This window comes from Cyclopterus lumpus, chromosome 11 (genome assembly GCF_009769545.1).
Source record: "Cyclopterus lumpus isolate fCycLum1 chromosome 11, fCycLum1.pri, whole genome shotgun sequence".
Taxonomy (NCBI): Eukaryota; Metazoa; Chordata; class Actinopteri; order Perciformes; family Cyclopteridae; genus Cyclopterus; species Cyclopterus lumpus.
In genome coordinates, this window is record NC_046976.1 from 19,645,581 (window position 1) to 19,663,080 (window position 17,500).

At 46.7% G+C, this 17,500-nt stretch overlaps 1 protein-coding gene across 4 annotated transcripts in view; it reads right to left on the reverse strand.

Moving 5' to 3' along the window:
• Nucleotides 1-15,196, reverse strand: part of LOC117738762 (protein FAM131B-like) — a 38,089-nt gene extending 22,893 nt beyond the window's left edge. For 3 of the 4 annotated variants that reach the window (XM_034544871.1, XM_034544872.1, XM_034544870.1), the window contains exon 1: nucleotides 15,011-15,177. In XM_034544871.1, coding sequence (XP_034400762.1) covers nucleotides 15,011-15,038 — 28 coding nt within the window. In that variant the 5' untranslated portion in view covers nucleotides 15,039-15,177. Of the gene's footprint in view, nucleotides 1-15,010 lie in introns of all 4 variants that reach the window. The other variant, XM_034544869.1, reaches the window with a different exon arrangement.
• Between the last annotated feature and the right edge of the window lie 2,304 nt (nucleotides 15,197-17,500).

A 17,500-nucleotide genomic window follows, 5' to 3' on the forward strand; every position in this document is an offset into this window, starting at 1 on the left:
GATCCGATAGACGTACATTGATGGAGATGAGTTGATCCGATAGACGTACATTGATGGAGATGAGTTGATCCGATAGACGTACATTGATGGAGATGAGTTGATCCGATAGACGTACATTGATGGAGATGAGTTGATCTGATAGACGTACATTGATGGAGATGAGTTGATCCGATAGACGTACATTGATGGAGATGAGTTGATCTGATAGACGTACATTGATGGAGATGAGTTGATCTGATAGACGTACATTGATGGAGATGAGTTGATCCGATAGACGTACATTGATGGAGATGAGTTGATCTGATAGACGTACATTGATGGAGATGAGTTGATCTGATAGACGTACATTGATGGAGATGAGTTGATCTGATAGACGTACATTGATGGAGATGAGTTGATCTGATAGACGTACATTGATGGAGATGAGTTGATCCGATAGACGTACATTGATGGAGATGAGTTGATCTGATAGACGTACATTGATGGAGATGAGTTGATCCGATAGACGTACATTGATGGAGATGAGTTGATCTGATAGACGTACATTGATGGAGATGAGTTGATCTGATAGACGTACATTGATGGAGATGAGTTGATCTGATAGACGTACATTGATGGAGATGAGTTGATCTGATAGACGTACATTGATGGAGATGAGTTGATCCGATAGACGTACATTGATGGAGATGAGTTGATCCGATAGACGTACATTGATGGAGATGAGTTGATCTGATAGACGTACATTGATGGAGATGAGTTGATCTGATAGACGTACATTGATGGAGATGAGTTGATCTGATAGACGTACATTGATGGAGATGAGTTGATCCGATAGACGTACATTGATGGAGATGAGTTGATCTGATAGACGTACATTGATGGAGATGAGTTGATCTGATAGACGTACATTGATGGAGATGAGTTGATCCGATAGACGTACATTGATGGAGATGAGTTGATCCGATAGACGTACATTGATGGAGATGAGTTGATCTGATAGACGTACATTGATGGAGATGAGTTGATCCGATAGACGTACATTGATGGAGATGAGTTGATCTGATAGACGTACATTGCAGCCGTCTGCAGCGCTCTCCCTCAAGACTAGACCAAACGGCGGTCCCCATGTTGAAGAGAGGAGGGCCTTGATGAAGAGGGGAGGGCCGTGATGAAGAGGGGAGGGCCTTGATGAAGAGGGGAGGGGCGTGATGAAGATGGGAGGGCCTTGATGAAGAGGGGAGGGCCTAGATAAAGAGGGGAGGGCCTTGATGAAGAGGGGAGGGCCGTGATGAAGAGGAGAGGGTCGTGATGAAGATGGGAGGGTCGTGATGAAGAGGAGAGGGTCGTGATGAAGAGGGGAGGGTCGTGATGAAGATGGGAGGGTCGTGATGAAGAGGGGAGGGCCGTGATGAAGAGGGGAGGGCCTTGATGAAGAGGGGAGGGCCTTGATGAAGAGAGGAGGGATGGAGTGATGAAGAGTGGAGGGATAGAGTGATGAAGAGGGGAGGGATGGAGTGATGAAGAGGGGAGAGATGGAGTGATGAAGAGGGGAGAGATGGAGTGATTAATTGATCACTTAGGAAACATTAAAAACAGAATATAGGGAGGAGGGGGAGAGGAGAGGAAAGAAAAGGTGATCAGCGGGGCGGAAAAAGAGGAAGCTGCCACGAACACACAACATGCCTCATGAATACGCACACATGCACCTGCACATGTTTGCATACACACACACTCACACACACTCACACACACACACACACACGTACACGTGAGTGTCTGAGGAAGAGCGGGACGATGCAACAATAGGTCCTGACAGCGCTCTCTGGCAGACCCTCGCCTGTCTGCTACCATCGCTCAGGGCGCGCGTGTGTGTGTGTGTGTGTGTGTGTGTGTGTGTGTGCGTGTGTGTGTGTGTGACAGTGATCCCAAGTGAAGTCCGGAGTCTGACTCACCTCCGCTTCAGCAGCGGACGTTCTGAGGCGACACCAAACACTAAGGGAGTCACTGCGGCTTGTCGGGGTAATACCTTCACCCTTCCGTCCATGTGTGTGTGTGTGTGTGTGTGTCTGTGCATGTGCATGTGCGTGTGTGTGTAGCATATTCAAAGATGTCTCGGGCCACCCCCATATTCCCTCGAGCTCCTGGAGGTTTCCGTCCCTCGCTCACGATTCCAAGAATAAAAACGCAATGTTCTTTCTCCCTCTTGTGCTATTTTTCATTTCTTTCTTTAATAATCTGTATCCTTCAAAGTATTTCAATCCCTCCCCGTTATTCAACTAACACCCAGCTCATGAGGGGTTAATCGCTGTACATCGACTACTTTGACAGTTTCAAGATACTTCAGCTCATTTTACAAACAACAACCCAGTATTAAGAGCACATTTACACACTTATATAATATTATATTACTGCCTTTAAGGACCGATGATCAGGCTCCAGTTTAGCCTTAAAGCTCTTGGGACATTTTAACTGGACTTTTCCAACCTTTTTTTTTTTTCATTCCAATTTTAACATCTTGTGTGCTGATTCCAGGTCAGTTTATTCTGACACCGCTCTGTTGCATCTAGAGCGAGTAACACGAAGCACTGAGCTGTGCGTGCTGTCCTCCAGTCACACCTCTTTTTTACAGTCCGCTTAGCGTGAAGTCCTGTGAAGACGTTTTCACACTCGTTTTATTAAACGTGTCTCTATATATCTTGATGTTTAATCCTCGAGGCGAACTGTTATTATTCTTGTTTCTAAAATAAAAAACACTACATCTTTATCCAGGCTTAAGAAGACTCAGAGTCCTTGCTGATGTCTTGATGACGATGCCCTTAATGCACAAAGCCAGCTCCATAGAGAAATGTTTCGTTCCCAGTTTGGTGTGGAAGAACTGGATTTTCAGGATGTGTCACCAGTGTCGGAGCTCACTATCGATCCCGAGGCTGAATGGGAGCAAATCCCTGCAGCCGGGCTTCAAACTCACGTCTTTTTCTTTCTTAAAGCCACTACGAGGAACTTTCATTTGAGTCAACTTTGGTGCCCCCTGTGGACTAAAGTGGTAGTGTTGGTTCTGGTGCCCCCTGTGGACTAAAGTGGTAGTGTTGGTTCTGATGCCCCCTGTGGACTAAAGTGGTAGTGTTGGTTCTGGCGCCCCCTGTGGACTAAAGTGGTAGTGTTGGTTCTCATGCCCCCTGTGGACTAAAGTGGTATTGTTGGTTCTGGTGCCCCCTGTGGACTAAAGTGGTAGTGTTGGTTCTGGCGGCCCCTGTGGACTAAAGTGGTAGTGTTGGTTCAGGCGCCCCCTGTGGACTAAAGTGGTAGTGTTGGTTCAGGCGCCCCCTGTGGACTAAAGTGGTAGTGTTGGTTCTGGTGCCCCCTGTGGACTAAAGTGGTAGTGTTGGTTCTGGTGCCCCCTGTGGACTAAAGTGGTAGTGTTGGTTCTCATGCCCCCTGTGGACTAAAGTGGTATTGTTGGTTCTGGTGCCCCCTGTGGACTAAAGTGGTAGTGTTGGTTCTGGCGCCCCCTGTGGACTAAAGTGGTAGTGTTGGTTCAGGCGCCCCCTGTGGACTAAAGTGGTAGTGTTGGTTCTGGTGCCCCCTGTGGACTAAAGTGGTAGTGTTGGTTCTGGTGCCCCCTGTGGACTAAAGTGGTAGTGTTGGTTCAGGCGCCCCCTGTGGACTAAAGTGGTAGTGTTGGTTCTGATGCCCCCTGTGGACTAAAGTGGTAGTGTTGGTTCTGGTGCCCCCTGTGGACTAAAGTGGTAGTGTTGGTTCTGATGCCCCCTGTGGACTAAAGTGGTATTGTTGGTTCTGGTGCCCCCTGTGGACTAAAGTGGTAGTGTTGGTTCTGGCGCCCCCTGTGGACTAAAGTGGTAGTGTTGGTTCTGATGCCCCCTGTGGACTAAAGTGGTAGTGTTGGTTCTGATGCCCCCTGTGGACTAAAGTGGTATTGTTGGTTCTGGTGCCCCCTGTGGACTAAAGTGGTAGTGTTGGTTCTGATGCCCCCTGTGGACTAAAGTGGTATTGTTGGTTCTGGTGCCCCCTGTGGACTAAAGTGGTAGTGTTGGTTCTGGCGCCCCCTGTGGACTAAAGTGGTAGTGTTGGTTCTGGCGACCCCTGTGGACTAAAGTGGTAGTGTTGGTTCTGGCGCCCCCTGTGGACTAAAGTGGTAGTGTTGGTTCTGGCGCCCCCTGTGGACTAAAGTGGTAGTGTTGGTTCTGGCGCCCCCTGTGGACTAAAGTGGTAGTGTTGGTTCTGGCGCCCCCTGTGGACTAAAGTGGTAGTGTTGGTTCTGGCGCCCCCTGTGGACTAAAGTGGTAGTGTTTCCGAGCACCAGAGTCCCTTTTTTTGTTGAAAACCTCTTCTTTTACTGCAGCAGTAGACTGGTCTCTGCTGGATCTGTGGTCTGGGTCTGTTTCACGGTGGACTGGTCTCTGCTGGGTCTGGGTCTGTTTCACGGTGGACTGGTCTCTGCTGGGTCTGGGTCTGTTTCACGGTGGACTGGTCTCCGCTGGAGTCTGAGCTGAAGGGGTTTCCATTTAGGAATGACTGCACAGAAACAGCCGATCTTCTGGCCGATGGTCTCGTCAACCTTTGAAGGTCACACGGAGGCACCGGTGTTAAAATGGAGGCTGTTTCAAAACCAACTTAAAATAAGACAAATGGATCGTTCACCTCGTGAAACAGGAGGATAATGAACAGTTTTTCACTCACGGCCACCTGTCAATCAAATTATTGACCAGTCGCCTCACTCCGTATATCCGTCACCCTCCGACTCGCTGCTAAGATCACACAATCCACCCTACAAAAGTGTGTGTGTGTGTGTGTGTGTGTTTCCTCACACACGCACATTAGTACACAAGGGTTCAGTCGATCCGTCAGTCGATCCGTCAGCGGAGGCAACGGTCGATATTGTGGCGTTGGGGAGGGGGGAGGGTGATACCTCCAACACACCCGATGGAGAAAAACAAGCACACTTGAGTGTTAGATTGTTCAACTAGAAGGGAGATTTAGAGGAATAACTTAATCCAGTCTGAGGATATCAGGGCTTTGTTAAGTTCTGTTCAGTCTATATCTGAGTTATGGCCACATTGATGGGTTTTGTCTTTTGGGATTTGTTTTAAATAAAAGACAATATCGCGACTCCAACCTTATCCTTTGATATCAAAAAGCAAAATGAATATCTTCGATCTTAAGTTAAGATACCTAGAAAAAAATAATCCTCCAGCCTGTTTGAAGAGATTCAATTTTATTTAGCTAACGCTTTTATCCAAAGCGACTTACATTCATACACCATAGACGTAGCTCCAAGGAGCAATTCGGGGTTAAGTGTCTTGCTCAAGGACACATCGAATAGGGCGGGGCCGTGAGAGGGGATTGAACCGGCGACCCTCTGATTGAAAGACAGACCTGCTAACCACTGACCCACAGTCGACCCACGGAAGTTCAAGACTACTAAAGCAGGACGATGTGTGCTGGGCCGGACTCCGGTAGCCCCGTGACCTCGGAGAGAGTAAATGGGTTAAGACAATTAATTAATTAACAAACGTGGGTTAAGACAATTAATTAATTAACAAACGTGGGTTAAGACAATTAATTAATTAACAAACGGTTCAGGTTGCTGGAGCCCAAACGGTGTCCTCCTTTGCATGTGCGTCGGTTTAGATGTAGATGTCTTGTCTGTGTAAAAAAAACAATGTTGGAGCTCATTGCGCGTCTGTAGATAAAGTAATACGTGTTCCTTCGAGGTAATTTCCCCTTTTTTTTTTGCACGTGGAGCACGGGCAAAATATAAACGGGTGAATCGGTAAATAATATCAGCGGCGGACATTTTTTACGTGCGCCGTTGTCGAAAGTCTCTGGTTTTTACTGTTTATTGTTACTGTTTATTGTAACTTCGTCCACGCACTCGTGTCACGCTGGAGGAAACCACACTGCTATCGGCGGACGTGTTCTCTGCCACCAGCGTAGCATGAAAGCACGGTGGAATTAGCGGACGGCCGGCTAGTTAGCTAGCCTGCTAACCCCACCGCGCTTTCATGCCACAATGGCTGCAACAACAACAACAAAACGTTCGCATCCCACGTAATTGAGAATCACACAATCTTCACGAAACTCTTTTATAACAGCCACGACTTTTGGGTTTACTTACTTTTACTTTCCAAAGCATTGCATGCTTTCATGTGGAGAACCTGGAGGAGCCACTGTGATGTAAATTTAGAGGGGAAGTCGAGAAACTAGACACTCAGAAAAAAAAAAAAGACATGCCTGAAGGAAGAGTCGCCCTTTTTTTTTTTTTTTTTTTTTCATTACTGGCCTGAATCGATTTTGGCTAAAAATAAAACCGTCAGGACTCCGCTCCGATCGCGTTGCACGGGGCCAAGTGTCACATCGGCTGCAACTCGCATCATCCAACCTGCTTTTATTTACGTGGGAAACGGATGCCGTCGTCTGCCAGACTGCGAGTCTCCTGCCAGACTGAAACACAGACGGCCAAAAACAAGACCGCACTCGTGGTCTGATGGATGAGATTACAGCTCGGATGGCAAAACAAACCTCGGTATTGTGGGAAAACGCCACCGTTAAATATCTTTCATAAATCTGTACGGCTGATTCTTTTTAAAAGAACAACATAACAGTTTTTTTATATTTACATGACTCTTTTTGTCAACTTTCGGCATCATGGGCGTGTTAATTGTGGTTGAGCAGCTGACCCCAGTGAGCAATGTTACTGCTCATTGAGCCATCCCATGCTGTATAATGACCATGCTGTTAATTGAGGGCTTCAGGGTTAAAACGTGAACTAAATATTCATGATTTCTAATCCCCTGACTTCTTTTTATTTATTTTTTTCACAGGTATAGCTGTTTTTTTTTTTTAAAAAGCGCTTGTGGTTACAAACTTTAAGCAACAGATGATACTTTGTATAATATCTGAATATTACGATCTGATATTACTATCCCTCACGTGGATCCCAGCCGACCGTTCCACTAATAAATAAATAAGCACAAGTGAACAAATAATAAAAAATATCGCAATTTCAAAATCAATCGACGAAGAGGTTAGAATGGACCAATCGGAAGCAACTCAACCACTGATTTTAATTTCCACTTGATGAACGTTAGTCAATCAATCGATTTGTTGATGTATAAATATTGATTAGAGCGGCTTTAAAGAGAAATTCAGCTGTCTTAATCCATTTTGATTTTGACTTTAAGGCAGTTAAAATTTGATTGATGCATTACTTAGTCAAAGCCTATCATTTATACACTCAACGGGGTAAATATATTCAAGCTAAGAATGAAAAGCCTGTCTCTAAATGAACAGATTGACTGTGATAGCACCTCCTATGAAGGGAGAACAACCAGTCCCACTGTGCTTTCACTGCATGACCTTGTTTTTTACAGTTTTATCGAGGGCTGCATCTCTTTTTGGTTTTTTTAGAAGCACAAATGAATGTTTGTTTTTTTCATGTTGAATGAAACCCTGCCTTCATGTGTGATTACCAGCTCCAGCTGCACTCGGCCACATCGGCACAATGACCGTGAACAAAAGACACAGCAGCCTCAGACAACCTCCACGCCGCTCTGCTCATCGTCAGCCACCGGCTGCGATTTGGAGGCAGATCCATTGGAGTGAAAGCAGTCGCTGTAAGCTGTTTCTCCCAGAAAGAAAAGGCTTTTTCAGAGTCTGACGACGACAGAATGTGGAAAGAGTGAGACGGCAAAAGTCACCTCCGACGTGTTTATTCTCTTCAGAGAGCAGCGGCCGACCGGTCGTCATTATTCACATTTTAAATGACAAAGGAGTCATTTGACGGCCCAGGATGCACCTCTCCGTCCTAATAATGCACGTCAGGTGTCACAGTCTTTACAATGTGAAATAAAACCCACACAAAGTGCCTATTTGTACCCGGTTCAAACGGGTTATTAAAAACATCCCCGCCTGTACAGGTTACATGGGCCGTAAACACGTTTATTTCTGCAGTATAGTTGGCCATTTTAACACGGGATGTCTACGGCTCGCTTTTGGAGCCAGCCCCAAGTGGCCATTTGAGGGACTGCAGACGGGGGGGGGGGGGGGCGTCATTTCTTGGCATCGGCGGTTTGCCGTTTTGGTTGCAGCTGAAAAGTTAAAGGACAAGACCAGATGTTTGTCCCGCGTTTGAGTTTCAGCGGCAGGCCGGTCGATCGAAGTGTCACGCTTTAAGAAAAGGTATAGGAACTTTCAACGGCATCGCACATTGTCACAAGGCATCACAAGACCTTCGTACAACACCTCCGTCACGTGATGACCAGCGGTTGATCACAATGGAGGCAGAAGACTTCATCCCCCCTTCCCCATGATAAAACTGCACCTGCAGAGGAAGACCGGAGGTATCGATGCACAGGGGGGAAAAAAACGACGTTTTGACTCATTGAACCGATCCGGCTGTGGCTGATCCCATCTGACGGGGTGACTTACCCCCTTCTAGCGCGACCCAACGTATCTTTAAGCTGCCTTCAGAGGCTGAGCTACAGAGACGGCAGCTTCATCTGAGTCCCGCTCGGGGTGCATTCAGCGAGTCCAACATGAAGTCAGCCGCAAAGTAAACGTGAAGTGAGTCCCAAGGGAAACCAATATCGACCCGACCCGCCCCTTTTCGTGAGACTCTTCTGACGTTTGCGGGAGCTTCGTGGTAATTGTCCCCTTTCAAGTCTGCAATTACACCATTTGGTCGAACGGCGTCTCGCAGACGGTGTCTCACTTTTAAGTTCCCCCGATGTGTCGAGTTCTGAGACAGATGCACTTTATTTGTTGCATAGCCTGGTCACCGCATACGGAGTTTGATTCCCGCAGCGGATCAAACCCCTCCATCTTCTTCCACGGGTTGTTTTTATTGTTTTCGTCGTCTCTCTGGCCCCCCCCCCCCCCGATTGAGAATCGCCCGCGAAGAGAGAGAGAGAGATGCCTCTCTGGTGTCCGAACGTGACGACTGCTGAACAGTCAGCTCGACTGTAACCGGAGGATAATTGAGTGTAATGGCAGGCGGCTACGCTTCAGCGAAATTGCAACTCAACGGAGCCGAAAGGGGAACGAATGGAGTCGCCGAAGGTTAACAGAAAGAACCGCGACGCTACGCAAATGAGTCTGTTTTTCTAATCCATCGCATTATTTCCCAAAAGATCACCCGGAGAGAGAGAGAAAAGACTTTGTTCCCTTCATTTGAGATTTAATTCTCTGGCACAAAGTCAAGGGTGAGAAGAAACCCAAGGAGGGAGTATGAGAAAGAGAGCTGTTGACCCATATTTACTGTAACATTTCGCCTCCCCTTCTCCTCCTTTCAGTCTTTCATTGACCTCCCCCCCCACCCCCCACCCCGGATCTATTTTTAGCAGCAGCCGCTCTCGCTAAGGCCAAATATAAGAATAGATGCTCGTCACAAGCAGGAAACAAGTTGGAGGGATCCGTCTCCTCGTCCTCGCGGTGCTTTTTTGTTCTGTTCAATACTTGGGAGCTGATATTTTGTGGCGTTCCGCCCCTTTAGGATTTTTTTTTTTATCGATCCATAAAACAGTGTATTGATTTTTGGTTAAAGAAAACACTTTTAACGTCTCCCTCTCTATTGCCTTCGCTTAACAATGTAAAAGAGAAGTGTCTGCATTCAGAGAATCATGGTTTACGGGGACGCTTGTCCTCGTAAACCATGATTATCTGAATGAAGGAGAACGAGCGAGCTCCTCTTTTACATCTTTAAAACCCACAGGAACACAAACTGGCGTGAGGAAACAATAACCTCCATGGAAGACACGTGCGTATAGCATTCACATCGTCTTAGGAAAAAACATTCAGAACAAGATAAAATTAGAAAACGCGTCTTTTTTTTGAGGACTTTTTGACCCCAAGTTTCTTGTTTTACTGCCAATTTAGATGTCTACCACGTTGTATTGAGTGCATGTTGCGTAATCAGAGCTAGTGTATGTTTTTATGATGGAACTATAGACTGCTTTTCTTTTTACGTGACTTAGTAACTATAGTAGAGACGGATGTGTAAACTTGAACCAAAGGGGGCAGCAGATATCAAAGATAGGAGGGAAGTAGTGTTCCAGTTTCTCTTGCAGACAGAAAGTCAATGACTATAATAGCGACGTTAACCGTCTTTCATGTCTTTGCGTAGCCGAGTGCTTTCCTTCGGTTCTCCGAGGTCCCAAAACGAGGCTGCCACTGTGTCCTTGATCGAGGTTGCATCGAATCCATCCGGATTCAAAAGTGTTTCTCTGCGTCTTGAGTGCTTTCTCTCTGCAGGAGATGACAGTTAGAGACTCTGGTGTCGTTTTAGTTTTTAATGTGCAAACGGTCCAGTTCCCCTTCTTCTGTTCTGGAAACGTGACGCGCAACAAGGACGCAAGGACGCAAGGACACAAGGACACAAGGGGCATCGGTTCGGTGGTGAGAAACTGCTATGACACTGAGCGGATACAGTTTGATGTTTGGCAACCGGCTTTGGTTGTTTGTTTGTTTGTTTGTTAGTTTGTTACTCTAAAAAAACTTGTCATCCTCGAACAAAGCTGCCACACTTATTATTGCTGCCCCTCTCCATCACTATCTCACTCTCCCTCCCTCTCCCTCTTCTCCCTCTCCCACCTCCCCCCCCCCCCCCCCCCCCCCCCCCCCCCCCCCCCCCCTCTCCTATGTTGATTCATGAGAAAACCTGAAGCGTTGCAGCTGATTCAGTCCGGTTTCTGGCTCTCGGACACTTTCATAAAACAGAATATCATCACACAGCGAGCTTAATGTGCTTCGATCTCCTTCTGACACCGCAAATAATGGAGAGAGGGAGGGGATATGATAGGAGAGGAGATATGATAGGAGAGGAGAGAGGAGATATGATAGGAGAGGAGAGAGGAGATATAATAGGAGAGGAGAGAGGAGATATAATAGGAGAGGAGACACAAAACCACTTATGAAACCCCAACAAACGCCACAAAAAACCCTCAACTCCCTCCCCGTCATGTCGCTCCTCATCAGCCTCCTCCTCCATCCCTCTCCTCCTCCATCCCTCTCCTCCTCCTCCCCTCTCCTCCATCCCTCTCCTCCATCCCTCTCCTCCTCCATCTCTCTCCTCCCCTCTCCTCCTCCCCCTCTCCTCCATCCCTCTTCTCCATCCCTCTCCTCCTCCCCTCTCCTCCTCCATCCCTCTTCTCCATCCCTTTCCTCCTCTATCCCTCTCCTCCATCCCTCTCCTTCTCCATCCCTCTCCTCCTCCATCCCTCTCCTCCTCCATCCGTCTTCTCCATCCCTCTCCTCCATCCCTCTCCTCCTCCCCTCTCCTCCTCCATCCCTCTCCTCCTTCCCTCTCCTCCATCCCTCTCCTCCTCCATCCCTCTTCTCCATCCCTCTCCTCCTCCATCCCTCTTCTCCATCCCTCTCCTCTATCCCTCTCCTCCTCCATCCCTCTTCTCCATCCCTCTCCTCCATCCCTCTTCTCCATCCCTCTCCTCCATCCCTCCCCTCCTCCATCCCTCTCCTCCATCCCTCTCCTCCTCCATCCCTCTCCTCCTCCCCTCTCCTCCTCCATCCCTCTTCTCCTTCCCTCTCCTCCATCCCTCTCCTCCTCCATCCCTCTCCTCCATCCCTCTCCTCCTCCATCCCTCCTCTATCCCTCTTCTCCATCCCTCTCCTCCATCCCTCTCCTCTTCCATCCCTCTTCTCCATCCCTCTCCTCCATCCCTCTCCTCCATCCCTCTCCTCCTCCATCCCTCTTCTCCATCCCTCTCCTCCATCCCTCTCCTCCTCCATCCCTCTCCTCCATCCCTCTCCTCCTCCATCCCTCCTCTATCCCTCTTCTCCATCCCTCTCCTCTATCCCTCTCCTCCTCCATCCCTCTTCTCCATCTCTCTCCTCTATCCCTCTCCTCCTCCATCCCTCTCCTCCTCCATCCCTCTCCTCCATCCCTCTTCTCCATCCCTCTCCTCCTCCATCCCTCTCCTCCGTCCCTCTCCTCCATCCTTCTCCTCCATCCCTCTCCTCCTCCATCCCTCTCCTCCTCCATCCCTCTTCTCCATCCCTATCCTCCTCCATCCCTCTTCTCCATCCCTCTCCTCCTCCATCCCTCTCCTCCTCTATCCCTCTCCTCCATCCCTCTCCTCCTCCATCCCTCTCCTCCTCTATCCCTCTCCTCCATCCCTCTCCTCCTCCATCCCTCTCCTCCTCCCCTCTCCTCCTCCCCTCTCCTCCATCCCTCTCCTCCTCCATCCCTCCTCTATCCCTCTCCTCCATCCCTCTCCTCCTCCATCCCTCTCCTCCGTCCGTCCACCTCAATGACAACCAAAGGTCAAACGTTCCCTCCCTTTGTTTATTTTCCCCCAGCAGCCTCTATTTGTCCTCATAAAGGAGCTGATGTGGCTTTGATGGAGCATTTAAGAGACGCAGGGAGGTAACCTGGTACAGTGTGTGGTGTGTGTGTGTTGTGTGTGTGTGGTGTGTGTGTGTGTGTGTGTGTGCGTGTGTGTGTGTGTGTGGCTGTCTTCATACATGAGCATGTATAGGCCGGACGCACCAGCTGCATGCTTCACTTAATGGGAAAGGATGACACTCTCTGACACACTCTCACACACACTCCCCCACACACACACTCACTCACAGGAAGAGTGACCATGCTTTCCTTGACACAGACATTAGAGCAGCTTGAAGTGTGTCTCTTGGGTCTTTGTGTCTTTAGGGAAGTGTGTGCGTCTGTGTCTGTCCATCTTTGTGAGGACCCGTTTTAGACCTTGAGAGTGAGGACATTTGTGTTCTGGTCCTAAACTTCTTCAAAGACTCGTTTTAATGTGAAATTTGGAATTCTCCCTTTTTGTCGGTAGGAATATAAACGACTTTTTAAACATCTTTACAACGTCTCAGCTTCAGACCTCTGGCTCAGCTTTGAGGTCTGTTTCCTACAGATGTTCATATGATAACATCGGAGACCAACATGTGACGCAGTGAAAGGTTGTAGGACGAAAACACGGAGAACTCCCAGACCGGACAACCTGTCAATCATCTTGTGGCCCCGCCCCTAAAGCATACCCTGCTTTATGGTCTGTTTGACGCTAAATGACCATAATTTACTAAATGAACATCACGCTGTATTGAAGAAGACTTGAAACTAGAGATTGAGACCAAAAACTAATGTTTACAATGTTTACTGAGGGAATAAATCAAGAGAAGTAGAGTCATTTATATAGACTTCTATACAACCAGAGGAGTCACCCCCTGGTGGTCAGGAGAGAGAATGCAGCTTTAACACATGAAGCATAGACTTCTATACAACCAGAGAAGTCGCCCCCTGGCGGTCAGGAGAGAGAATGCAGCTTCAACACATGAAGCATAGACTTCTATACAACCAGAGGAGTCGCCCCCTGGCGGTCAGGAGAGAGAATGCAGCTTCAACACATGAAGCATAGACTTCTATACAACCAGAGGAGTCGCCCCCTGGTGGTCAGGAGAGAGAATGCAGCTTTAACACATGAAGCATAGACTTCTATACAACCAGAGGAGTCGCCCCCTGGTGGTCAGGAGAGAGAATGCAGCTTTAACACATGAAGCATAGACTTCCTTTTTCAGACCTGTATATGTTTCCTCCTCCGAGTTGTTGATACAATATGTGTTTTTCTGCTGTAGCATCGGTGAAGTACCGTTAGCCGTGTAGTAGCTAGCCATCGATTCCCACAAGACGTCACTCTTCATCCGTGTTCATGTTTCAACACACCCCGCCGGCTGCCGTGCGCACGCTCGGCGCCGCGTTCGTCCCAGATTGGTAAATGGACTGCGTTTATATTTAGTGCTTCTATCCAAAGAGCTTCACTATTTCCATCTCGTTGTCGCCGAAGGCTGCGAGCGACCGAGGCGCCGGCCAAACCGCCGGGAGCCATTCGGGGCTCAGGGTCTTGCTCAAGGACACTTCTGAATGTGGAGACTAAAGGTATATATACCAACTATGCACACACACACACACACACACACACACACACTGATATTGCATGACTCAAATCACGAGTACAGACTCATTTTGGGGACCTACACAGCTCCAGGTTTAAGTTAAATGCATCCTGTAACCGAAAGGTCCTCACAAGTACAGCATGGAGTCCGGTGTGTCTCGGTGTGTGTGTGTGTGTGTGTGTGTGTGTTTGTCTGTGTGTGTGTGTGTGTGAGTGTAGGTGTGGCTGCCGGCACCGTTGACTTTGCAGAATTGACCTACATGTGCAGAGCGTTCAGACTCACACCTGAGTTTACCGGCCTGGTTCTGACTCATCCTGCACGAGTCATGCCCCGAGCTTCCTCTGTGTGTGTGCGTGTGTTTGTGCGTGCGTGCGTGTATAAGTGTGTGTGTGTGTGTGTGTGAAAACCCCGCGTGAGCTGCCTGCGTCTTTAATGTATTACGTCGCTGCATGACGCACAGTTGTGCGAGATAAGAGAGGAGAGGATAGAAGGAAGGAAGGAAGGAAGGAAAGGGTGGAGGGAGGAGAGGGGAAATTTCTCAGACACTCAACGTGCAATGACCTTAGTTTCATCAAGGCGGAGGTCTCTCTCTCTCTTTCTCTCTCTCTCTCTCTCTCTCTCTCTCACACGCACACACTCTTCCCGGTGTCATCCATGTGGACACGAGGAACGTCAAGCCGCATCTGATTCCGCTCACGCCGCCGCGTCCCGCCTCTCCGCTCCAACACACACAGACGTACACACGCGCGCGCACACGCACACAGTAAATCCCCGTAGTAAAGTATAGCGACACTAGAAAAGACTCCTCGTGTTACCGGGATGGAGCCGACGCGCACGTCCGAGACTCCCCCCAACGAGAAGTGTCGCTCGTGCCGGCGCCGCGCTGCTCCTCTGACCTTTCCCCCCCCCCACACACACACACACACACACACACACCTCCGCCCTGCCGACGCACGGACGCGTATCTGTCTCCATGCATCCACCGCTCCATCCATCCCTCTATCCATCCCTCCACTCATCCCTCCATCCTCCGTCCACATGGCAGCATATGACGCGTGCTCCTTACTGATGGTCCGGGATCCGATGCAGCCCATGGTGTCTCTACAGCTCGGGGGAAATACAATCCATCCGTGCAGCGGGCATCTCTCCTCTGTCTCTCTCTCTCTCTCTCTGCGCGTTCCCCCTCTCTTCCTCCTCTTCTTTTTCTTCTCCTCCTCCTCCTCTCCTCCTGTGTGTGTGTGAGGAACAGAGAGGGTGTGTATGTTTGTGTCAGCCGCGTCGCCTCCCTCTCTCTCTCTCTCTCCCTCTCTCTCCGTCTGTCTCTCTCTCTTTTTTTTGCCGTCGTCGCACGCGCCTGTTTGCCCCCCTCATTGTCTTTTTGACCCGCACACACACACACACGCACACGCACTCCTATAATCTGACAGCTGTGTTCGCTAATCAATGAGGTCATTGATAATTGGTAAATTAATCGTTGATTGAACTTTAGTTGTTTTAATGTTAAATGCTCATTAATATTGTTAACTAATCATGAATAATTCTATAATTCATGTTTTTTAAATAATTAGTCAATAAATTATGCATAATTGCAATCTAATTGCATTAGTGACACACAGTGTTACTTTTATTTACTATATTAATAAACATATTTTATAAAGTTGCAACTGATGATTATAATACCTGCTAATAAATAATTTGTAAAACATCTGTTACAACATTATTGTAAATACTTTGTAAAGCGTCTATGAATATTATCTAATAATAATAATATTTCTCTTATAATGTGTGCAACAATAAACTTAAACAAATTCTATCATCACCATTATTAAACACCGTTATTATAGTTTAATACTTAACTCTTATTATCTCACTTTAGCATTTAATAATTCTAAACTTTAATGTGCAGCTATACAAAGTTACAAGGTGCAAACCCCAAAATATATAGATCTTGATATATCAATAAATGATATCAATATCAGCTGAACAGTACGGATCATTAATGTCTCCATCAATACTTTTGCTGACGTTGATTTTGCACATTTTCCATACAAAATGAAAAATGCTCTTTATTACCATTAAAATAAAATCAGATTTTATGTCTCAATGCCTCGGAAAGTGTTTCGCTTCCCATGAATCTCCTGCAGGATAGAATAGATCAATATTAGTATCGATTTCAACGTGTTGAAACCAATAAAGCAACACATGTAAACAGCTTCTTAATCTGATGCGAGTCAACAGAGAGCAACGTCTACTTCCGTTGTTTGTTGTTGTTTGTTGTCGGCTTCCTGCAGAGTGCCGGTTCCCGGGTAGAAGCGTTCCTCGATACGTTCACACACACACACACACACACACACACACACACACACAACATGAATATTAAAACACACAGTCGGCTCTAAGCAGTGCAGTCCCGACTCCATTGACTGGGGATCCGTCTGCAGCCCCGATGGGTCAACGTGACAGTTTATCGTCTTCCTCTGGATCGCATCGTGATGACATCACACGTCGCGATATGTCGCGATGACGTCGTGATGGTAACCAACCGCTTCCTGTTTACGGCGTCACGCCCCCAGAGTACGTGAACGGTCATGTGATATGAGTTTTCAAAGGTTCATATACATATGTTCTGTTCAGTATAATTTTATACTGTATATAATTATATATTATATATATTTTATAAATATTTAATTTTATATAATTATTTATATATATAAATATATAGAATTAAATATATTTATATTATATTATTTATATTGTATTTATTTATAATATAATTATTTATATATATATACAGTATATATACTGTATTTATATATAGTATAATTTTATACTATATTTAATTATCTATATAATTATTTATATATATATTTAATTAGATATGTATATATAATTATTTATAATTAAATATATATATTTATATTATATTATTTATATTGTATATTTATTATATAATTATTTATATATATATACTGTATTTTTATATATATACATATATAAATACTGTATTTATATATGTATATATATAAATACAGTATATATATATATATATACTGTATTTATATATATATACATATATAAATACTGTATTTATATAGATAGTTCTAGCTCTGTTGTGTCAACTTCATTCAGGCGGCATGCAAAGACGGACTTCATGCATGAGACTTGCGTCAGTCAAAATACATTAAATCATTTTGAAGAAACAAAATATTCCGTCCTAAATATTCCCGTCCCAAGAATCATGACTGTAGAAAGCTGCGTCATCCCCTCAGGTTTTTCTTCTTTCTTTTAAATACATTTTAAAAAGTGTCCCCGTCGCCTGGCGGCGGCTCCTCGTCTGAACTTTTTAATTACAGTCGGACCGGGTGGCTGTGTCCTGTGTCCTCTGTCCTGTGTCCTCTGTCCTCTGTCCTGTGTCCTCTGTCCTGTGTCCTGTGTCCTCTGTCCTCTGTCCTGTGCCCTGTGTCCTCTGTCCTGTGTCCTCTGTCCTGTGTCCTCTGTCCTGTGCCCTCTGTCCTCTGTCCTGTGTCCTCTGTCCTCTGTCCTGTGTCCTGTGCCC